This window comes from Phalacrocorax carbo, chromosome 12 (assembly GCF_963921805.1).
Source record: "Phalacrocorax carbo chromosome 12, bPhaCar2.1, whole genome shotgun sequence".
Classification (NCBI taxonomy): Eukaryota; Metazoa; Chordata; class Aves; order Suliformes; family Phalacrocoracidae; genus Phalacrocorax; species Phalacrocorax carbo.
Window position 1 is genome coordinate 18,981,324 of NC_087524.1, and position 24,689 is coordinate 19,006,012.

The window sequence follows — 24,689 nt, forward strand, 5'->3', positions numbered from 1 at the left end:
GTTGACCTTTAGATGTTTGTGTCTGTGCCGCTCTGCACGGGGGTGATATTCTTGGAGTCATCAAATCTATTGTTTGCAGTAGCTTTGATATACAGAATTTGTGCTGGTTTCCACAAGAGAAGACCTTCGATTTTGCTTTTAAATGAAATTATGTCTTCTATTTATAGCCATAATATTTGACTATTAACACTTTAGGAATTTTTTTTTTCCACATGCATATGAATTCCAGTGCCAATAAAGGGGTGAAAAAAGGAGCATATTAGACCAAAACGTCAACCTGTAATGTACAGAGTTGGTGTGGGCAAATTTTTCAGTATAGCCTCATCTGATTAACTCCAAGTTACTGATATAATATAACACAATCCACCTAAAGTTGCCATTTCACTACTGAAAAAAATCCCTGAGTCATACCATGAATTTAATTTTAGAGAAATTATTTTGTTGATGTGTGTCCCCCCTTGCTTCCTCAAGCTACTAGAGATCACCAAGACAACCTATTTTTGAAAAACATACAGGAAAAGAAACTGATTTATAGCATTCATAGAGACTGTACTTTTTAAAGTGTTGTTTAATATAGAGTATTTAACTTTAAGAAATCTTCCAGATAACAATGAAAATTGCCACACAATCAGTAAGTCTGTCTTAATGATTTTGTATTCCCCATGCTGGTTTGAAAAACCCCTGCAGCAGCTACAGAAATTGGGTAGCATGAATAATCAGAGCAGTTCATACCGTATAGATTGAACTGGCAATAACATAGTTATTTGGTTATTTCTTTAACTCATTGAAAAATTAATCATTATAAAATACAAGAAATTCAACTATGGCTTTGAAAGGCATTTAAATCTATGTACTACGTACGTAACAACTTACTAACAAAATGCAGCTAGAATATTTATGTTTTGAGTGACCAAAAGGCAAGCGTTAAGCTTGCAAGTGCAGGGAAGAGGCTGAGTTATGGACATGTCTCTCTTCCTGGCCCATAGCCAACCACGATTTGCAAACATGAATAAGTATTCACTTTAGAACCAAGCCATTAATAAGATGTCTGGATCAAATTAATTGATTCTAAGACTTAAAAAGAGATGGGGCTTGGATTCAGACTTAATAACATTTGTATCTTGAACAGTGCTCTTGTGAGGTTTCCATTTCAAAATAGCTTTCCTATTAGCAAAGTTAAATGGCTGTATCTCAGTGTCCTTTATTTTCAGTTACGTGTCTGCTAGCCAGACAGATGATTGTATCCCAGCTAAGGGCAGCAAGGCATTTCTGATACTTCAACACTGTTTGCAATGGCCTGTCCCTTGAAGTCAGGAGGGGGAAACACTTGAGAATTACTTCAGTCATAACCTCATCTTTTGAAATCTGAACTTACCAGCTACAGTTTAGGGCTTGCCTATACTGAGAGCACAGCCCAAAAGAGCTACTGAGCTCCCTTCTCAAGCCAACATCAACTCAACTTGCAATCTCAACACGGCTCTGTGCAAGGATATCAGCCCAGGTTTGAAGGCAGTTTCAGCCTCGTGATGGCTGTGCCCTACTGATGCAGCATCTTCCACTGAAACTGGTCAAAAGAACTACCTTCTGCAGCTCAGCTGTCTTTACACCTGCAGTATAATTATAGTGCTCTGCTGCAATATTGCTGTTCTTTATGGTAAAACTGTATTGGCAGGCATTCTTAGAAACACATTAATTCCATAAGTAGAAGATATATGTATCAGCAGGGCAAGGAAAACAATTCTGTTCATCTTTATTGCCAAAATTATTTCTTTATTTTATCTTCTTCTGGTCTAAATAAAGATTGTCAGATAAGCACAGATTGTCTTTATAGCTTTTGTATCTAATAAAGATGCATTTAGGGAGCCATCCTGAACTGTTCTTTCGGGGGCATAAGAGACATAGTATTGTTTTATTTAAAGAATATTTTCCATCAATTTAGGAATATGTTCAGTATTTCAAATGGAGAGAAAAATGAAGCATCATGTTTCCTTTTCACTTATATTTTTACAAGCCATACCTATAATCCTTTTAAACTCCCGCAAGTCTGTTCTTGTCTAACTCCTCATGCACAGTGATGCTCAGATCTAGAAATGGAGAAACATCAGCCTCGTGCAGGCTGACAGCCTCCTTGACATTTGGAGGCATAATGTACTCTGACTATTTATTTTTTATGATTCTAAATGTGTTTTAGCTCCAGGAGCTTTGTAATTTTTAAATACATAAGAACCCCTGTGTACTTCAAAACATTTGTTTGGGGAGAAAGAATGCTACACTACAGAGATACAGCAGTTCACAGAAGACAACAGGAGGTCAATGTAGTGTTGATGGTGAGTTAACACAGAATTTTCTCTATGCAAAGAATGGTTTTAGTGCCATGATGTTTTGTTGTTGCTGTTGATATCTGTAGCTTTGCATTTGGGACTTGAGCTTGCACCACCAAAGTCAACAGAACAACATCACTCTGATAACTATGAAGACCTCTTCACCCTTCCGTTGTAACTGATTTAAGTTGTGCATTTTCCATCAAAACGTACACTGCCAGTATGATTTTCAGTAATGCAGCACATCCCAAGTTATCATTGCATTCAGCAGCAACAACAGACATTGAAGTATCTTTAAAAATCATGTGGGTCAGTTTAGAGGGTCAAAACCACATTGCATATCTTGGTCTTAGTGTGGCCAGAGTTTGCCCAAGTCGGGGAATGACAGTGGCACCTACAGCAACAGAGATGATCTGTCACTGTTAGGAGAGCAGGTATGGAGCCAGCACAATGTGCTCTAGGGTGTTATTTCTGTTTTTAGTAACAACCTATCACTATAATTAATACCAGTTTCTTCTTTCTGTATACACATTTGCTTATCAGATTTGGCCATAGACTCAGCCCTTCTCTGGAGACCTTGTTCTCTGGGGAATCAACACATATCTTGCCAAAAGAGTATGGTCAGGTGTCTCATGGCAAAATCCCATGTCATAAAACAGGTTTAGTTTAAGGTTTTGATTCCCTGTTTCTTCTTCTGCGCTGTCCCAGGGTAGATGCAGGATTTAGCCCTTGTTTAAGAAAAACACTTAAACATATAGTTAACGAAGAAGGTGCAAATCTGTGAAGCTATGATATAGGTAAGTTAAGCACAAAATCAAACATATATTTCGGGGGATGAAGGCTTTAACAGTTATTATACTATTAATACTATTCTAGATATTTATCGTCTTGGGCAAAAAATCTTAATGAGTTCAATATAATAAATTTTACCCTTATAGCTAACTTTAGAAATTTTCCTATGAAAAGTATGTTTGATAATTCATCTCCCAACAGCAGAAGCTTTTAATGGAAACTCTGGCTAAGTCCCTTGTCACAACTAATGCTTAGGTCACAGGTCTGCAAAGAATTTTAATTCTGCAGTGAACCTGGAAGGTGAAATAACAGTAAAAACACATTTCTGCTGACCTGCTATTTGATGAAAATATCTTTTGATTGCTTTGCTGTGACGGACAGCCTTTGTGGGGGCTGAGTTAAACAGAACAAAGTTCTCTGATTTCTAAATAATTTGTTATATTTACAGTCTCAGGACATTTGTGGGGGAAGCGTGGTCTAGCTAAATTTTGCTGTTTTGACAATATGATTGTGGAAGTGTGAAATTTCCACAGATGTTCATGAATCACACTCTATACTTGGTGTGGCCCAGCTTTTCCCTGGAAACAGGTCCATGCATTTCAGTCTGAGTGGTTTTCTGACTTTGCTCATGTCCAAAGTGTTGCTAGCAATACATACTAGTTTCTTTTCTGGCCTGAATTCAGTCCACCATGCACCCCAGATTAATTGAAGCAGTACAGGCAGGTGAAGGTTCTTCGAGCACACACAGTTTGCTTTTATTTGCTGTTTCTTATAAACCCATTCCCAGGGCAATAAAAGAACAAAGCAAGCAATGTGCACTTACAACAAATCCCCTATATAGAAGTTAAAGAACTGAATTACAGTCCCAGATCATATATCAAATAAAGGATTAAATTGATGCCAAAATTTTCTGTCCTAAGACAACATTAATTGTTCTCTAATGTTGCATCAAAGCTGTATATTTTTCTAGGACAAGCAACAAATACTGCATGGGGGTTTAAGACGTCAGGGACTTCTCTCAGAGGGAAAGAGCAATATTTATCACAGCACTGCAACATACTTTTATCCTTATGGTTGCTGTTGAAGATTAAAAAAAAAAGCCACAAACACTTTAGGTTAGAAGCCACAAAACCCAGCTCTGTTAGAGGTCAGACACAAATCCTCCTTAAATCCGGAGGAACAATTTTATGGGCTCTAGGTGAGGGCAAAGCCCGAGTGAGGGTCCCACAAATGTTACTCATCTGATAGCTCAGGGCCGCTTTTGATGATCAGATATGCCTCTTCTTTGCAACCACCTTCTTCAGTGGCTGCCTCTGGACCAAGGAGCTGTGTTTTGACAGCCTTGTAGCCTGTGGTAGAGGGAGGTACTTTTTAATCCTAGCTTGCTTGCTAGGCACTGCTTTGTCTTCCAGGTAAACACATTCCTTTCCCTGCTAGTAGTCTCAGCAGAAGATTTGCTGCAATGGTTTTTCATGTGTCCCACACTACCCATGCTTCAAATATTGAACTCACTCTTTAGGAAAGGAGGTAGTCACAGAGAGGTTGCAAATAGCTCCTGCCTGATGGCACAAGGCCAGTCCTGGACAGGGAAGGTGTCCACTGGAGTCAGTGGCAGCAGACAAGAGTGAAAGCCCTGAGGTGGTTTCAAGGCCACCAGAGTTGTGTCCTCACCATACCAGTGACACACAGAGCCCTCCTGCGGTGCAAAGACACCGAACACTCCCGTGCTTTCTTTACACCACCTGAACACTGTGCACCAGCCGGCAGGATCGGGAACAACAGTTACTTGAGAAGTTGCAGGATACAGACTATGCAAGGGTAAAAGTGTCTCTTTTCCTGCTTGAGTTGAGGGAAATTTCAGCAATTAAAGACACATAAAGAATAAAATAAGAATTATCTTGATCCTTTAGGTCGGGTGTGACGTGAAACCAAACATTTCTGAGATTCAGAAAGTATACTTTTTTTTCTTTCATTACTTTTCTCATATTTGTTCCCTCACAAACCCAGGTTGCGGCTGGTTCTAGATGCAACAAAACAGCACATTTAGCAGGAAGAGCTTCTATTATTCCTGGCACAGCTGGAAGCAGGAATTTCCAGAAAGCCTGTTCTCTGGGAGTTTTCTGGCCAAGATTTCAGACTCAGGAGGCTCATCTAAACTCCAGATACCATAGATATTCCCTGAGCTGCCTACTGCTGCCATCATACAGCCTGCGTAGGAGATGACGCGATTTATGACATGGACAAAAAAGGAGCCTGATCCCACATGTACAAAATTAGCATGCTTGGGCACAAGAAGCATTTTCCATTTTTCCTCCTGGCTCTGTTTTTTGGTGCCTGTGGTCCTTATGCTCAGGGAGAAGAAGCAACCATACCCATACATGCCTGCAGGAAACAGACTCCTCCAGGTGAAAAGGTGGGTAGGTATGGAAACATTTTCCATAGCTCTTGCATGTCTTCATCTGGCTTCACCTCTCTTTCCCCACACCTCTTTAGAAGAAGAGAAAGGCAGAGAAAAGGGAGGTGCAGGCAGGGATGGCAGAGTTTCTGCCTCGCTGCCCGTGAGAACACCACCTTGCTGAGCTGACATGGGAAAGGACAGGGTGGGAATCATATTGCAATCCTGGTCATGGCATCCAGGCCATTAACAAAAGGAATTATGCCAGTACAAGATGTATTCAGTGCAGATCATCAGCATACGGGGACATTAAGTATCACTGTAGGCATAGCCCCAGGAAAGGTTTCCAGAGGTTGGTAGTACAAGGTACCCCCTCAGTTGTACCCAAACCTGACAAATCCTCTACTCCCTCTACAAAGGAATATGTGTGTTTAGTTGCTCTGAAAAAGACATTTCACTCCCTTTAATGACCTAAAAAAATACAGCCTGAAAAATATCATATCAGTTCTCAACTTTTTATTATGAGTTTTGACTAAGGCTGGCTTCTGTGCTATTAATTTTAAAATATCTCCTCTGATGTTTTTCTGAAGCACAGGATGAAGACTTTTTGTAATTCCAGCTAAAGCCACAAAACTGAATACAGCCATCAAAAATGAGAACAATCCTTTTTTCTCCAGAGCCAAACAAATAGACTTAGCCAAACGATGGAGGCAGAGTGCTCGCACAATGGCTGGATATAGGACTAAAATTACCATTAAAAACGCATATCTGTCCAACGTGTTCGTGCCAGAAATAGCTTAAAATATTGAATCACTGAGGTGTACTGCAAGACCAAAGGTTCTACAATAAGAACGTTAATTGTAGCCATTAAAAATAAACACTGAAACTTGGAATACTATTAACAAATAGAAAATCAAGACAGAAAATAGCTACTATCTTAAGATACTACCCTGGCCCTATAAATGAGACACCTTTAAAGTGCTAAAGTTTAACCACTTTAACAATTCCATTTAAGTGTATTTTACCAAAAATAGGACAGCTGCATAAAAACAGTTGTTTGAGTATAAAATTGGCTTATGGTGCAATTATTTTCCTCCCCCTCTATGAAAGCTGTAGTAGCAACTTTATACAGAAATAAATATATCCATAGTTAGGTATAGCACATTCACTATGCAGTTGTAGAGTGACAGCATAGTCAGGAAATTCCTTAAACATACATAACCTAGAAATTTTCCATAACTCTGGGCCCTGGAAACATGCACCTACCATGAATTCTGTCAGCTTTAAGGATTTTGCAGCAGAGCTACCCTTTTGGAACAAAACAGGGATCCCAGGCTGCACAAGTGAAGTATCCAAGTGGGAGGACATAGGAAAGCAGCTGTATACGCTCTAACAGGAGGATCAGAATTATATACCAGGGGCTATAGTAGCCCTAGTGGTGAAATACACATGAACAGCTTCAGCAGTTCTCTAAAACCACCTAATTTCCCTGAAATAGGTGGCACCACTCTGATATGACCCAGTTTTCACCTTTGCACTCCCCCTTGCACACGCAGGAAGCCCACACACATAGAGCAGCAAAAACTTGAGAGATTGTGAAGGAGGTCTCATTAGTACTGACGAGCCATTAAATTTTATCGCCACTACTATAGTTACCTCCATTCCTAAGAACTAAATTTACACTTGAGAAAGACTGAAATCAGCCACTTCCCGGTCAGCACTACTTAACATTATTCAACTTTTAATCAAGTTTGGCTCTAGCAGAGACCAAACTGTATTTCTTTTACTTTTCTATAAGGTGCAAAACCTGGTGTATGATATCGAAACAGATGCGTTAGCTTCCTTTCATGAAGCAGTCCAAAGCCTAACACAAGTAAATCAGGGATGAAGAGAGAATCACTTTGCTCTTCAGTTTTGGGTTTCCTAGTAAGCTGTTTAGCTTTCTGACTTAGCTCTTGATGGGAGCCAGCAAACTTCAGAGGCAGCATGATGAAGTAGTATGAGCTATGCCTTTAGGCAGCAGACAGTCATTAGTCACCTTAGGTGTGAGCTGAAATACCATCTTTCATTTTTTCATGATTAAAACTGAAAATACACATTTACCAATAGAATGTAGAATAGAAGTAGCCTGTATCTGCGGTGAGACCTAGTACTGGGTCATCTTTCTGAGAGTCATTCCTCCCCTGCTGCTTTGTGAAAAACTATCTTTGCCAATTTTAAATCTTTCCAAAGAATATGCTGCTAATCAGAATTGACATTAAAAATTGCCTCTTCTTCATGTAGACAACCACATCTTGCAAACACACCTCCACGCACAAGCAACAAGACCCTCAAAGGCAAGCTGACAACTTCAGCAGAGATTGCCAAGTCAACCACCATACCCCAGCACCCAGCTGTGCTTATACCCCTTGCAATTAACACCCCTCCTCTCGCAGCAGTAACTGTGCTGCCCATGACGAGGGAACATCACTGAGGGGGTGGGAGCAACCGCTCAAGCTTCAGAGTCTATTTGTGAGGCATCACCCTGCACAGGCTGGTCTCAGTGGCTGCCTAGCCCTCCTCCAGGTTGCACATCTGGGCTAAATACTTGACCTATATAGAGAGCCTGTGACAGGAAATACCTAAAATCAATCCAACTTGGTTTTAAAACCTTTATAAATTGTAAGTCTCAGTTTTTATAGAGACCTGGTGCGTCTGCTCTAGCAGTGAGTTTAGACTTTTATACATTTTCTAAAATCACATCTGTTGTTATTATTTCATATGAAATAATAAGAGGAATGAATAAAAACAAACACTTCTTATAAAGCATAGAAGTCACTGTAGTGCCTGGAGCTATTGCTCAGACAATGATTTCAAAAGAAAGTTGTGTGGTTACAATTAACCCGAACTCAAACTTTGTGCCCCTTCGCAGACCTGAAAAAGGAGTCAGTTTGTATTTTCCAGAGCACAGCAGAAGAAAAAATAAGTTTCATTGGCTTGTTTGCTTTTCATTTAAATATTCTTTTTGATGGACTTCTGATTTTCTAATTGCCTGGTTGATGATTCAAGCGCTGCTCTAAGACAGTGCTAAAAAGTCAGAAGTGGCTAATACATTTAAAGTCCCAAACAGTGGAAGACTGTTCTAGTTAAGGGATGAAAAGTTGGCCAAGTGCACATAGAAAATAATTGGAGGTTCTTTGGATATACCCAGAAGTCCTGAAAAGCAAAACATTTAGGAACTCATATAACAGATCTTTCTTCTTTCCTTTAAAACACCCTATGTCCAAGCTGTTGCACCCTCGAGAAGCACCCTGAAAGCAGAGTATTTTAGACTTCAAAGCAAAAGGAAGTAAAACTTCAGGAAACAATTAAATCCCTAAGATTTGCAAAAATCAACCTTGGCCTGGATTGAAATGTGACTAGCCTTATTAAAAAAAAAAAAAAAAGAAAGAAAGAAAAAGGAAAAAAAAGGGGGAAAATAATGGAAAAAGGCTAAAGATCAGAGGATTGGAATTGCTGGGGTACAGGGAGGGGTGCAGGAGGGATGCTTCCCTTGGGAACAGGTCTGTGACCAGTGCTTGGTCTCCCTGTGGGGACACAAACCCCAGGGCAGTGCAGGAATTCCACTGGAAAATGCACCATCGATGAAGAAATCTAAGCACAAAGCTCAGCTTGCACAGGCAATTAATTATTCCCTAAAGTAATTTCTGGAAAAGGCAGGATTTGTAAGGAACTCAGAAAACACATTCTCGCTCTGCAGTCAGGGTCTCCTTTTCCCACATTTCACCAGCTGTGCTTCCCAAGAGCTTTTGCTCAAGTTCCCAAAGGATTTCAATTTCCAGATGACTTTTTAGCTTTCAGATGTTCATTAGCAAAAAGGCAATGGCACATACCATAGTCCATCCATTTTACTTCCCCCTTGCTACCTGCCCTCAAGCTAGTCATGGAAAAGCCAATTTAGGGAACTAAAACCAATAATTTTAAAAAATGCCCCCAGACCAAGCAAGCACCAGGCTTCTGTGGTTTTAAAAGCTCAGTGAATATCTTTTAAATTTTGAGCACTCAGTATTTCAGCCTCTGAGGTTCCTGCCCACAGAAAGAGAAATGCTAAAAATACCATGGCTCTTGATTTTCTAATCTGATCGGAGGGAAGAACTGGAGGTTCAGCAGGGAAGGTCTTATGAAGCTCCAGCTCCAACTTACAGAGTGAAGGAACTGAAACAGTTCAAGCAAGGTTCAGACAAACATCTCAAAGGGTGGGCACTTCTCCAACTCAAATGACTGAGTGTTCAGAGGTCCTTCCTCCTTATTCCAGCTTCCTACGATCTTGCAGCTTTATGCAGCCCACAAAAGATTCCCAAAATTCATTCTGTCTAAACATCTTTTCTGCTTTGTTTAACAATTTAGCCCTGGTCCAGCAAAAGCTCATAATCACAGGCTAAACACTTAGCATGCAGGAGGTTTCACTGATTCAAAGCAAAGTGTGTCAGAAGCTTTAAATGATACAAAATGTGAGTTATTAGTGAGTTTAAAATTGCATGTGTGTATGCTCGCTCAAGTCTGAAAGCCCAAAGACCTGAACTGAAGGCAATGCACTTGCCAGCCTGTGGACCCCAAGAGAACTGCCCAGGAAAGCATTCAAATTAACCTTAATTTACACTACTTGCCCCATGAGGTTAGTGCCGTGCTAGCAATAGCCCATGTTGGCACCAACAGAGCCCTTGTCTCCACTGCAAAACATGAATGCGCTAATGTGAAAAGTGCAGGCTATGATTTGGGACTTATTATTAATACGGCTGTTGCCTTGGAGAGCCCATTCTCCTTCCCACCCACCAGAGCTGGGGGTATTTAGTAAGCAAAAGTACCCTGCACTTGAAAAGAGGTGGAATAGAGAAAGGTTCAAGGCAAGCTTCCCTGAAGCAAAATTCCCCCATCCCTGCCCCGCTCCCCACCCTTCCCACCCCCATTTTTCAACTTCCTAATTGGGAGGAAAAAAATCTGATTCAGGATTAATGAACAGAAATATGGAATGGTTTTTCAGAGGAATAATTTGTGCTATTTTCTTTCCACTTTCTCAAAGAACTCTGTGGCATTTTAGCCACATAACTCCATGCTTGCATTTTTTATCATATTTTGAAAAGTTTCCCATTCTATTCCTCTTGTAAGAATGTAGGGGCCCTTACTCAATCAGTCAGTACGATTGCCGTTTGACTAGTATTCAAGCATCAAAAACCCCAAGTACCTATTTTCCGTTTGCATATTAGCAATATCAAACAATTCAGATGTGTCTGCAATATTTTGTATTCCACATGCTACTAGCCTTCATCATGATTTGGATTATTTTGAAAGTAGACCTACAAGACTTTTTTTCCCCCCTTTTCATGTAATAGTTTAAAATAACACTGCATGCCTTCATCTACTGGTTGAGAACTTTGCTCTTAGTTCACGGTGGACTTGAACTATTGCTTGCAGACAGACATCATCCTTTTTTTTTTTTTTTTCTCTTTTCTAGAAGTGTCTTCAGATCCCAAGCAAAAGCAGTAGTTTTGCAGAAAAGTTAGATCAACAGTGTATTACTCTTCATATTTTCTTCTCTTTTTAAATAAAGAATTCAGTCATTCAGGCAGAGAACAGATGCTATACCTCGTGATATCAGTGACCAGATACCTCAACCCTCATTCCTCCTGGGCTGCAAGTTTGGCAGCTGAGGAATTTATCCATTTTTATTCTCTGAGCCTCATGCATCCTACCTATCTCTGGGCCTTTGCCATACCTGGGCTCACTTCGTCAGCATTTTCAAGGGTCTCTGGAAGAAGACTTACAGCTTTTTGCCTCTATATATGATCTCCCAATCATCTGTTCCACTACAAGATGGAAACAAGATTTTTTGGGGGCCTCTTTTTGCTACTTACATATATCTAATGAAATACCTGATGCAAATGAACTGGACCAGATGCCAGACACTCATCTGAGGATCCTGCAAGAATTTTGGACTGCAGTCCTCTGCTGGGATCCAAAGGCATCCAGAGAAGCCTGAGGAAAAAAATACCTGCCAAAAAAGCTGTAAGCAATTTTTATCTTAGCTGGGGTATGTGCTGGACCCTGGTGGCTGTGGCTACTCCTCTCCTCTCCTCTCCTCTCCTCTCCTCTCCTCTCCTCTCCTCTCCTCTCCTCTCCTCTCCTCTCCTCTCCTCTCCTCTCCTCTCCTCTCCTCTCCTCTCCTCTCCTCTCCTCTCCTCTCCTCTCCTCTCCTCTCCTCGCCTCTCCTCTCCTCGCCTCTCCTCGCCTCTCCTCGCCTCTCCTCGCCTCGCCTCGCCTCGCCTCTCCTCTCCTCTCCTCGCCTCTCCTCTCCTCGCCTCTCCTCTCCTCGCCTCTCCTCGCCTCTCCTCTCCTCTCCTCTCCTCTCCTCTCCTCTCCTCTCCTCTCCTCTCCTCTCCTCTCCTCTCCTCTCCTCTCCTCTCCTCTCCTCTCCTCTCCTCTCCTCTCCTCTCCTCGCCTCTCCCCTCCTCGCCTCTCCTCTCCTCTCCTCTCCTCTCCTCTCCTCTCCTCTCCTCTCCTCTCCTCTCCTCTCCTCTCCTCTCCTCTCCTCTCCTCTCCTCTCCTCTCCTCTCCTCTCCTCTCCTCTCCTCTCCTCTCCTCTCCTCTCCTCTCCTCTCCTCTCCTCTCCTCTCCTCTCCTCTCCTCTCCTCTCCTCTCCTCTCCTCTCCTCTCCCCTCCTCGCCTCGCCTCGCCTCTCCTCACCTCTCCTCGCCTCTCCTCGCCTCGCCTCTCCTCTCCTCTCCTCGCCTCTCCTCTCCTCTCCTCTCCTCTCCTCTCCTCTCCTCTCCTCTCCTCTCCTCTCCTCTCCTCTCCTCTCCTCTCCTCTCCTCTCCTCTCCTCTCCCAGCCCTCTATTCACCAGCAGCATAAGAGCTATTGCCTCGCCTTAGGGGAAGCCTCCAGCCCCAGTGGCATGCACTGCAGACGGTACATGTCCCCACGCTCTTGTGTCACCTGTGTCCTGGAGCAGATCCGAGTCCGGACTTACCCTGGGAAATTCCAGCCTTCTCTCCAGCTGTGTGTATAGGCTGTATATAACCCAGACATACTTTTAGCAGAGTATTGGAATTTTTGCTTGGAATTTAAATAATGTAAAGGCAGTGAGGTTTAAATACTCTGTGGGATAAAACTGGCTGTATCCTTTGGGGTTAGGTACTTGTCAACCAGGTTGTGATGGCAAACATCATTCTAACTGTTTCTGAAATGTTCTCTTTAACTTCTCCGTGCATAAGCAGTTAGGAGGAAAAAGAGAAAAATCATCTTGTCAAAGGCTGAAGTTTTAAGTTCTACTTTTAGACAATCGCATGTGAAAGGTTGGTTGGCTGAAATGAAAATTTCTGCTTTAAGCTTATGATGAATCTTTGGGAGGGTTGTAGTCTGGTCCTATGTTCAGACATTCTCTGTCATGTGTATGGGGCAAACTCATTACACTATTGCAGATTCTCTTGGGGAAAAAAGAGTGTGTTGAAGCCAAATCTGGCATAAGGGCTGGTCATAATCGTGGTGGTAGGGAATCCTTACATCCAGTTTTGAGGTCGGATCATCTAAGGTACTTTGAACTTTTCCCTTCATTTGACAGATGTTTTAGGTGAACGCTGACAGTAGAGAGGAGCCATAAACCTGTCACCATAAAACATTGTATCTTGGAAGAGGAGAACATAAAAATACTCTGATTTCTGGGAAAGAATGAGAAAGAGGTTTTTCAGTTGCTCCCATTGCAAACAACACGGTCTCCCAGTACACTGTGATGATTAATGCACTTGGGCAGTTTACAGTAAATCTTGGATGTGTTAGAGGAAGGAGATACTTATTCTCACTCTGTACTCTCTTGTCAAACATAACTCCCTTGGAAATGGGAGACACCTTTGCTTTCTAAAGTTCATATGAGGAAACAGGTAAAAGGCAAATTGGGGAAAATGGAGACTTCAGGCCTCTTGACCCCCTCTGTAGGCCAGAGAATACTCTGGAACTCAAGCAGGGACTTTTGGGGTTCCCCCTCAGGTTCCGCTTTCGGCCCCAGCCAGGAGGATCAACCTTGTAGAGCCAAAAAGAAGGGAAATGACAAGAAAACTACTGAATTTATGACGTGTGGGAGTGTGAGGAAGAAATGATCTACAGGAAGCATTCAACCCCATAATCTAGAAAGGAAATCAGATTTAGGAAGCTCTGTTAGCCATTGTCTGGATGAGCTGTTGAGGTCCAAAAGAAATAAGAACAAGCTGAATACAGGACTCTGGTGCTTAAACCAACCAAGTCCCATTATAGAAAAGCTGAATGCTGTACCTAGCGTATCCAGTAGTGTCTCTTTCTGGATGGTGAAGATGCCATGTACTAGGATTCAAAACTGAGCGTTTGTCTGTCCACATCTCCGGAACAGATCAGTACACTGTGAACTTGTCCAACACTCCAGGCTCTGGGTGAAACACGGCCACCAGACGTGGCAACGGAACAGGGTGTTTCCCTTTATCTGACGTCAGGCATTTGCCCAGATGGCTAAGGCACTCTCATTGCTGATGTGAACGCACACCTCGCAGGGGAAGTTGCTGAACATCAAGCTACCGAGGCACACAGGTGCTCTCAGCCCACACTGCCGGAGATACTCCTCTTTTCATAAAGCTCAGAAGGACGTTTGGAGAACAAAGATAGATGAGCGTGATTCTCCAGCTGAAGGGCTAGGGGATAATAAATCCTGCCCTGATGATTATTTTGATATTTGTATTAACCCACAATGGGTGGAATAGAGAAAGATCAACTACAGTTTCAATCACCACTACCAAAATGGTAACTAGCTGTGGCCATATTCCTAAGAACAGGAGCTTCTCTCTTAGATTCTAATCTGTCATCTTGAGCATAAGACCACAACTCTTTCAAAACTCCTGTATTTTTAGAAGTTTACAACTCTAAAAATGCACTTAACCCTTTAATATTGACTTCATGAAAATTTAAGTTGTGTTGTTAGTTGAACTTGGTCCTTGGGAGTCACGTTGATTATGGCAGAATACTACTATTGCTGTGTACATACCTCACATAATACACAAGCAGCCCAAGGCTGACGTATAGTCATACAAGAAGTCTGTCAGGCAATTCATGCTAATGAAAAAGAAAGATAAACCCCCAAATAGATCTTTAAGTGAATAACCAAAAAAAAAAAAAAAAAAAAAAGAGCTAAATTAATCAGCTACGCTATTCACTTTGAAAGTAATATTTTCCATGTTGGTAGCTAGAAACTACAGAGTAGGTACACTGTGTAGCAGAAAAAAAGTAAAAGGAAGTGTAAGCTGCCAGTACCTGAGCTATGTTTAATTTACATATAGAACAACTTTTATTACATTCCTTGTTCGGACTGTTGGATGCAGCAGCATTAGCATCCTGCTAATGTTTGAAAGCAGGTGTAGAACTGTATTATTTACTATTATTTACAGACCTGTACTGTAAATAATTCCTATACCATAAATAACCACAAGTAAACAGAGGATTAATACTGTATCTGGGTGCTTTCACTACTAAATCAGATATTAGAGTTTACCCATGAGCAATAGTTACTGGAAGTCACTACGCTCTGCTGAAGCTTGCCAACCTTTTTGTGGTTTTCTGCAGTATCAAACCCCAGTGGATGCAGTTCACTGCAGCCCCACACAGACCATGAAATGCAGGTTTGGGGTTCACTCATGTATTGGAATAGAAAATCATTCACTATTCCTAAACCAAGAGTAAAATGTGTTCCTCCAGCTCTGACATATCAGTAGTATCTATCTCATGTAATTTTTTACAAGGCATTCTTGTAAAATATACTTTACAGTGTATTTGGCCTGGTTCCCATTTTTAAGACAGCTCCTTTAAACAACCCTCCAGAATCAGAAAGTCACTTTAAAGCCTCTTTTTATTTAGAACAATGATGTAGATTACCGTGGAAATATGGAATGAAATCTTTCCTCATCTCTATTTAACCTATAATAACATGGTACAAGTCCATGCTTGCCAGTGCATGTTACCCACCAGAAGGGAACTATTTTATGTCCAAAAGAGGGCTTAGATATCTATCAGCAGACTCACCAGACTATCCTTTGTAATTTAATTCAAACAGGGCTAGAGAGATTATCAGCTAAACCCAAGGACTCCAAAGATGCATTAAATGATCCCCACATACTTCCTCTGGTATCTTCATAGGCACTCTGACTCTGACAGTCACCATCTGGCATCTCTTCATTCCCTTCTTGTTTTTCTCACCTTTTTTTTGTTGCCAATTTTAGCTATGGGTAGAAAAGAGAAACAATTTTCCTTTTACACCTGTCAAGTTGATTTAACACTGCCTGGTGACTGCGCAAAGAATAAAATGCCTTGCTCCTCTCTGATGGTGCTCCAGCCATTCCAGCACATAGCAGACACACAGGTTACCCTGTTCTTCACCACACTGGGATGATAAAACAACTGGGGAATGGAATCCTAAGTGTTTCTTTTGCTGTGCTACAAGGAAATTAGAAATGCATTTGCATCAGAAGTAATGAATTAATATTGCAGTGTATTTTACTAACAGTTTAATGTAGCTGTTTTTCATTACTTGGTCAGATATGTAGAAACCCCACAAAACACCTTTTGAAGTCAACAGAAATAGCCAGAGGAAGGTTTCCACAGAAGCTAGGCAAGCCCTTGAAAGAGGTAGCTGTGGTGCTTTGTGATCAGCATCATCTATGTCTCAGGAAAAAAAGTTCCCATCACAAAAAATAATCAGACGGCAGCAGTGTTAGATATCCGTCTCGGGGCTGGCCACAGTGCCCTCTAAATACCCTTATTCCATTGTCCATGCACTTTATTCTTGCCTGGGCATGGATAGCATGTTCCAGCAGGTTACTGAGAAGTAACTTCTACATTGGAGATGTAACTGCATAGATATGATGGCCATGACCATCCCTGAAAATCCCACACACAAATGAAGGAAACTCAAATACTGCCTTTGCTTCATGGCCTATTGAATCAAATAGGACCAAATTGTCCATTAAGGTAGGTCCCAGGGACAGAAAGATTAAAAGTGATTGTCATCTTCTAACATGAGTGATTATTCCTATCACCCCTGTTTTCTCTTGGTGGCTGTTTGAGCTGAGTAAAGGCTATGGAGTGTTTTGCATGTGTAATCACTGGATTTTAAAATGCTAATAATTTCAGCTACATCAGAGCTTTGCTTGTTCCTGTTTTCCCTGAGTTCCTGAAAACCTAATTTTAAAGGCACATATTTATATGTTTATTTCAAAAAGTCTTGCTTTATAGAACACGCAGCACCACAAGACACCACCTCACCAGCCGTCTGGCGAGAAGACCAGATCTGATGCATCCTTTGCATAAAAATAATATAAGCACAACCACTTGTGTTAAGCACAACAAAAATAATTATATATATAATAAATAATAAATAAAACATATAATAATTAATATAAGCACAACACTATGTGTGAATATGACAATCAAATCTCAACTCTATGTCCAGACAAAAAATGTTTTGGTGATCTGCTTTTTACATAGACAATGAATTGGGCACAGCTCAAAAATCACAGAAAGAAAAGGTGCAAACATTGAAAATTCAAGAAAGTGCTTCTTCTGCACCACACTTTCCACTGCTTCATCTTTTTGGTAGAGTCTAAGTTCATGTAACTGACAGAAGTTTTCATTCCAAAACCAAAAGGAATAAGTGACATTTGATTGTGAACCATCAGATTGACCTGTCTAGCCAGCTCACTGAACAGAGGATAATATTAAAAACCAAGAATGAATTCAAATAATGAGGGACTGGTAATATGCTGGCACTTCAGGAACAAGTCTACACTCAGGTTCATACTACTAAAAACTATTCAGTGAAATCATCCCTTTTTTAAAGAGGTATTTTTTCTCACCTTAAAAATTAGTTTGAATTCAGAGAAGACTGTTAGGAGAATTATCGTAGAAAACGGTTTTCTCTAGCATAATCAAATGTGTTTATTCTATTTTTTGTTTCTCATGTTACATTATTCATTGAAGCCATGGATAAGGAAAGATGAATCAAAAAGGTTTGGCCAATTTTGAGGGCATTGCTCATGATTCATTCTTAGTCACCTTTTGTCCTCTTTTGCTGTAACATTCTTTAAAGAATTGGCTTTTAAATGGAATAGCTATTTTATATTTCATTATTCTACTTATTTGTAGAAGTGCTGGGGAGAAAATATAAGCTGGTAGATGAAAGAAAGCTCATTACAAGCCATATGTTTTCATCTTTGCTTGTCACATCTGGCAATTAGGACATGATACAGGTCATATTAAAATTCATGGGATGTGCACCTAGGGCCAATGAGCTCGTTCTTAAAAGTTGATAGGATAAGAAGTTTAAACAAAAGCTTTAAAATTACAATCTACATTCTAGGTCACAGGCATGCTCCACTTTCTCTGGGCTTCTCAGGAATAGAAGCCATCTACAAGGTTTAAGGGAGAGGATACCAATGGGCTAGAAAACAACAGTGCTGGTAATTACTCAGAATATGGGTAATTCTGTGCTTATTTCTTCTTGGTTACTATATGAGTCATTTATCACTTAATAGCCTTCACTTAAATACCAGCCCATGCACACAGCCATCCCCCAAGCTTCATTCTACCCTCTGATTCGGTTCCCTAACCCAAAAGTCTGTTTCCTGTTCTCCCTAAATCTCTTTGTATTTCCAGCTCCTGCCCCATTTCCCTTCACAACTTCACTCTAAGTTCCCAGACACGCTGCTGAAAGCCACTGCTGGATCTGCTCCTTGCCAGACCCACGCCAGTCACCCACCCCATCTGGCTTTCAGCCCTTTTGTTCCACTCAAAGGCACCTTGTCAATGTTTCTAATGACTTCTTCCTAGCCAGAGCTCTGAGGCATTACCCCATCTTCAATGTGCCAGCAAAGTCCAACATGCTGGACTTCAAATGTCTTTGGAAAACTTTGACTTTGATGACTGCCCCTACTCCTAGACTTCTGCCCAGCTCTCTAGGTCCACCTTCAGCCTGCCTGACTATTTTCAATCTCCCATCTTTCCATCTCTGCTCTATCTAATCCCATCCAAAACCACAATTTTGGCAGGCCATGCTGATTCACAGGCTACCTTTTCCTTCTATGTTTCCTCCTGTTCTAGCTGGAAACCTGGTGTATCTTGGTGACCTCTTCTTAAGTGCTTTCAGCTATCAGTTCAATGTCTTATATATCACTCTCTCCTATCTTCTTCCTAGTGAACAAATCCACCACTCAAATGCCAGTAACACCATAAACTTGTCATGTTTTTAACTTCATACTCTCTTCAGGTCTTCTTCACCGTTTTGCAACAAAATCTTTACAGTTTTTCCTGAGTAACATCTCTATGATTCAGCTTTTCCTCCTTACTCACTCATTGATCTCTCTCCAAGCCTTCATTATCTCATATCTTGATAAATGCCTCAATTAGTAGACTGTCAGTCTATTTTTATACATTCAAATTCTTTCTGCAAAATAGTTTTCATGGTTTCTTGCATTGGCCATTTTATCCCTTTTCTGCCTTCCCTTGCTGACTCCTCCTCAGACACCTGGTCCGATGATATCCCGACCCATCCAACAGATTCCTGTGCACTACATAAATTTAAAAAAGAGACAAACCCAAACCCTTAAGAATTACATTGTTGAACAGACGGCAACATTAGACAAAAAACCTAAATATGGGGCAAGTAAACAGTGATGCATCTGAAGAGTTTCATCAACCCTGGGGAAAGCAGCAGATAAGACAAAGGAAATCATGACTACTACACAGACATGTCCGCTGGATTGCACAGAGATCAGACACTGAAAGACCTGTGAAATATAAGATAGATGTGCACTAAAACCCTTTCTGAGCACTGCCATGTAAATAAACATCACTCCTTTATTTTGTAAAGGCAGCAAGAATTGAGGTATGGCCAGAAGAAGAACTACTATAACAAGTATAAGTTTCATAAATCAAATCCAATAATTACAAATTTAATTGTGGCAGATTTGGACACAATAGGATTGACAGAGGGAACTGTTCAGTCATGACCCAGAACAATGTGCAACACTGAGCAGTGTTCGTGGGGACCTCAGCCCCAGAAACCATTCAGTGTACGCAGACAGACCCCCAAAGCTTTTATAGGGGTCTGCCCCACAGATGATAGCTGAGACAGCATATATTAAACTCTATTAAAGGCCTCATAAAAGAAAAACATTGACATTAACAAGAGTCTTTCCACTGATTTGAATGGGCTTTGGATAGAGGCCTAAACAAACAAGGATGGAATTAGAAAATAGAAATATGTATATACAGAAGCCTGTCAATCCAACTGTTTACCTTCCAAGGATGACCTAGTACCACTTTATTTATGAGTCATTTAAAGGGCAAGGAGGCAGACTGATATTTCAACTGAGTATTTGCAAATATTGATTCTAATAATACTTCCTTTAAAAAAAAAAAACCACTGCAACCCCACTGGTATCAGTAGGATTTCTTTCTACATTAATATTTCACAGATTGAAAAGATCTATATTCTCACCACCTTCAGTTATTAGCTTAAATAAATCGAGTCCATGTCATCTGTTATGTGCTGTGTCCTTCAGACTGCTATGTTTGATTTCAGCTTTGATTCAAAGCTAGGGCTGATCAGTACCAGCTGCTCAGCCAAAGGGCAGATCACACATTCCCAGTCCTCTGCTTTCTTCATCCCAGCTCCCAGCCAGGCTATTGTTTGTTACAATTAATTAATCCCGCATGCCCGGCTGCCAGTGAGCCTCACAAAAATCAAATTTTTGTATTTACCGCGTGTCCAATAAATTCATTCCAGTTCCAGATATATGTATAAACACTTAAATGTATACATATGTACATGACACACATACTTACCCAGCCAGTTTTATAGTTACTATTAATGGATATCTGTCTGGCAACTGCTATTATTATTTCTAGCTGTCCTCTTAACAGGCCAAATGTGAGAAATTATATATTATTATTCAGACACCTCAGTGAGGGATCAGATTTTCAATCTTCATTTCAAACCAATCCCCGGTGACATGGTGACATGGCACTAAGCACTGGAGTCACTGCACTGGCAGGACCTGGCCCTTCCCTGCCTTTGGCAGAGGAGAAAGGAGAAATTTCAAATATTATAGCGAGAACTTTTAACACTGTCTGCAGTTAAAATTGCCTGACACTTCCTGCTAAAAACCTCCTGTTTTCCCTTGCGTCTTTAACAAATGGTAACCATTCTCTTTGCTGGGTGTTTGCCTTAGGGCTTATTATGGCTATTTCAGTTAAAATAGTTCAGCTGCTCCTAAGGAAATACACTGCATTTTCCCATATTAAAGTAAGTCTAAGGGCCAGTTTGTTGAGTTGGTGTCAAGTCTCCATGCACTGGGGCAAGGAGTGAAAGTTTGGTGGAGGGAATCAGTTGTTTGTTGTACCTCTTGCTACTTTTTTAAAAGCTCATAGCCTTTAAAACCTCTTATTGCACGTGGCTGGTGAAAGCTTGGAGCTTGGCAGCTCAGCTGTGTCAAAAGAGTGCGTGCCTCCTGTGCAAGGAGGGACTGAGCTATTTCCAGCTGCTTTTGGTGGTGCATCACAAGCCTTTCCCATGCTCCCCTTGACCTTGTGCTTGGCTATGCCGAGGAAGAGGAGAAGGCTGAGGAAGGACCCCTTCTGACTGAATGCAGAAATAGAATAACTCTGTGGACTCAGAGAGCCAGGTAGGGTTGAAAGCAAAAAGCAGTAAACTAGATGAGACTTGCATAAGTGAATTGGTTGGCACACAATGGAGTGTTTTCTGGGGAAGGTTTGAGGAGGTCTTTTTTTTTTCCTTTCTAATTCCACAATTTCCTGTATAGAAAAATGAATGTGATTCCATTTGTAAGATCAAACATTCTTAGGAAATGACCAAATTCAGACTCAGTATCCTCCCTGGTAGGTCATCAGTGTAATATAGTTTGAATTTTTTACTGCTGTGAGTGCAGTGTATGAACCAAAGCAGTTCTGGAGGGGATGAGTGCTCCACAATGATGCAGGTAGCTATTGGTATGGCTGCTGCCTTCTTTGCACCTGTAAGGTGCTCAGCGCAGTGGGTGGGGAACAAGGAAGATTCCTCTCTGTAAAGACAAATGGACACTGCCCTCACAGTTTGGATGCTGTCCTCATCGCTGTCATGGTGCTCCATGGTTGGTGGAGTATGTGTGAAGCCATGGTGCTGGGGAAATTGAGAAAAAGCTGATGAGGAAGGCAAAAGCAGAGCTGAACTGCAGAACATCCCACTATAGGCTGGAAATCTGTATTGTTTCCACAACACTGAAGAAGAAAAAGCCTGGTACCTAATCAGGTAGCTTTAAAAATCCATGTGTTCCCAATGGTTAGGTAATAAACCTAGACAGCAGTACCTTCTGCTTGGGAAGCTGCTGCCTGGCTCTGGCAGAGCCAAGGGCACAGATGTCTGGGTCCCTGCTCCCCTGGACAAGGTATATTTGCTGTCATCTGTGATTTCAGCCTTGAGTTACACCGGCAATCCAGACTGCCTGCCCCACAAACCATTTTCCAGATTTCAGAAAAGGTTTTTCTTATCACTCTTAATTACTGGAAAAGCTCACATCAAAGCTAATCAAAGGCTAATTAATTTCTGTTAGTGTTAACATTAAATTGAAAATAGTTTTTTTACTATCTGCTAGATGTGAGAAAGTTAGTAACACTCTACAACCCTTGATCCTCTGTTTTATTGTATTGCACCTATTAATTGCTCTAAATTGCAACCTTTGTGCCGTATGTTCCAGCTGTTAACATTAAAAGTTTCCTTCCGAAGTAAAGGGAAGTTCAGCTGTAGGGGAGTGGGATTTGGCCCCAAATTTTACAACTTTAAAGTTCATCATGTGGGCCAAACTCACTCCAAAGTGTCCCAAACCAGTGAAGTACCTGCTATGCATTTAGGAAATGCAGAAGAAAATTACTCTTCTTTCAGGGTGGTGCAATTAATTCTTAATGGGAGCAACTGGATGGTAAAAGCTGATCAAGTTTCTGCAAACTTTAATAACTGCATGTTTTTGTCCAATTGAATGCAGAAAATAGAAAATGGAATTAAGGGTGGCCTTTTTTATTATAAGGTATTTTTGTTCCTGTTTAATTTCTTTATTTTACAGGTCAGTAATTGAATTGACCTTGTTATGGCTTAGGCTTTTGCAGGAAGATTTTTGTTCGTGTATCTTCCTCTGGAGGGCTTTAAAGTTAAATCTCAAATAAATTCACAGGTTTATAAGTAAAATTAATTCAGGAGCCTCTCTTAGATTAAAATGACAAAGGATGAAGTAAGGTGTCACCACATACAGTCAGCTTTTACTATGGAATTTGTCCCTCTTCTTTTGCTTATAGAACAGCAGCTTTAACAGCAAGCCAGGTGCCAAGTGTAATTAAGAAGGAAAAGTCCATATATTTGCTAGAGTGCAGCATAATTAACACATTACCACTCTGAAATATGTTTACTGGATGATGAAAGGGTTAAAAAGCCTATAAAAGTTCCGTAGATCTGTTCTGTGGGATTCTAAAAATTAATGTGTTGTCATCATCACTATGAGCACATTTATTTTTATTATTACCAAGACTGCTATTAACTGGATATTCATTAATGCTAAAAGTCACAGTCAGCATGAGATTCAGCAGACTCCAAGCTCTGGAGGAGGAGGTGGAAAGTTACCTGGTGGAGTTTCAAGAATGGATTTTCCTTTTTTGTTGCTTTTCTTCGGTTTTAACTCTTTCCTGCTTGGTTTGAACCCTGGGTGCTCCTCTGTCTCTGCAGCACGGACAGGTCCTTCCTCTCCAGGTTGCTCCGTGAAAGGAAAAAACTCTTCACCAGGATATGGAAAGGAATAATAATGATCCCTGTTGCTAATCTCCTGCAGGTAGTAATCCTGGTCATCCATGGGTACAGCCCGGGACACATCCCCCAGCATTACCAGCCCAAAGGCGCAGAGCGCGAGGCAGAGTTGAGAAGAACATGAGCCTTTCTTGCCAAGGGCAATCATTATCGTTTGCTTGTGCAGAAATCTCCTCTGCAAGTCCCAGAACTTTATTTGGAAACAGGGAAAACAGAGAGCCTTGGCAGCTGGCAACCCCCCTCCAGGAGACGCAGAGGGCTAAAGGAGCCTGCCCATGGAAAATGTCTCCGCTTTGGGCTAGTTTTGCAAAAGTTGCAAGGAGCGCAGCGGGACGGAGGGCTGCGGAGGGAGGGGGCAGGACGGGGATGCATGTGATCGTCGGGCTCACCAGCCAGACAGACGGACAAGCTCTCTGCTCCGCCGGCATTTGGCAGGTGGGATCTCCAGCGCGGTTAGCTTGCTGTTTTTCCTCTCCTGCCTTTCATTTTTTTGTTGTTGCTGCTTTCTTCCAAAAACAGAGTTACAAGACGGTTTCAGCTAAATCCCCTAACAGTTTCTTTAGTCCTCCCGCACACAGCTAATCCAAGAGAGCATTTATTCAAAGAAAAGTAAACTTGGCAGCCAGCCTTTGCCTCCCAGCCAGTGTACGAAAGAGTTTCCCTCCCCCAGAAGATGCTGTGCAGATGTGGGTGGGCACACAGAGCCAGGAATGAACCCTGCCTGCATCTGGCAGGGTTCATCTGCGGGTGCTTTGACTCGGGGCATACATGAAGACACATGTGATGTGGGTCCGTGGCAAATAATCCTCATCCCATATATGTTGTGATATATTCCCTTTCATGTTTTTTTTTCTTTTTAGCTTTTACAAATGTAGGGTCCCTCTCCAGCGCTGATCTCAGCCTCCATTGTTTATATTAGTTTATATATATATATCTTACATATAGTTTATATATAACTTCTTGTAGTTTATACATATATTTATATACATATAAACTATAAATTAGTTATATATAACTAATATAACTCAACACATATCACGTGCTAATTTATAAGAGGTTTCTCCTAGGGTATATGGGAGCTCCTTGGACTCAACCCAGCTGAAAACCAAGAAGGACGTGTTTCATCAGTGGCCTTTTTTCTCAATCTTTTTGGAATAATCCTGACTTTTGTCATCTCTGAAACATCTTCTAAACAGATTAGGATGCATTGTGCTAGCAGCTGCACACATGCAACCCTGTGTCGTTAACGGAATCAATTTGTCTGAGAATAAAATCTTTTTCATACCTCTAAA

The 24,689-nt window shown here is 41.2% G+C and overlaps 1 protein-coding gene across 1 annotated transcript in view; it reads right to left on the reverse strand.

Annotated features, from left to right (window-relative positions):
- The window catches only part of CPXM2 (carboxypeptidase X, M14 family member 2), a 79,030-nt gene extending 54,980 nt beyond the window's left edge, over positions 1-24,050 (reverse strand). The window contains exon 1 of the mRNA XM_064464346.1: positions 23,218-24,050. Within this exon, the coding sequence (XP_064320416.1) occupies positions 23,218-23,545 (328 nt within the window). The 5' untranslated portion in view covers positions 23,546-24,050. The remainder of the gene's footprint in view (positions 1-23,217) is intronic.
- Between the last annotated feature and the right edge of the window lie 639 nt (positions 24,051-24,689).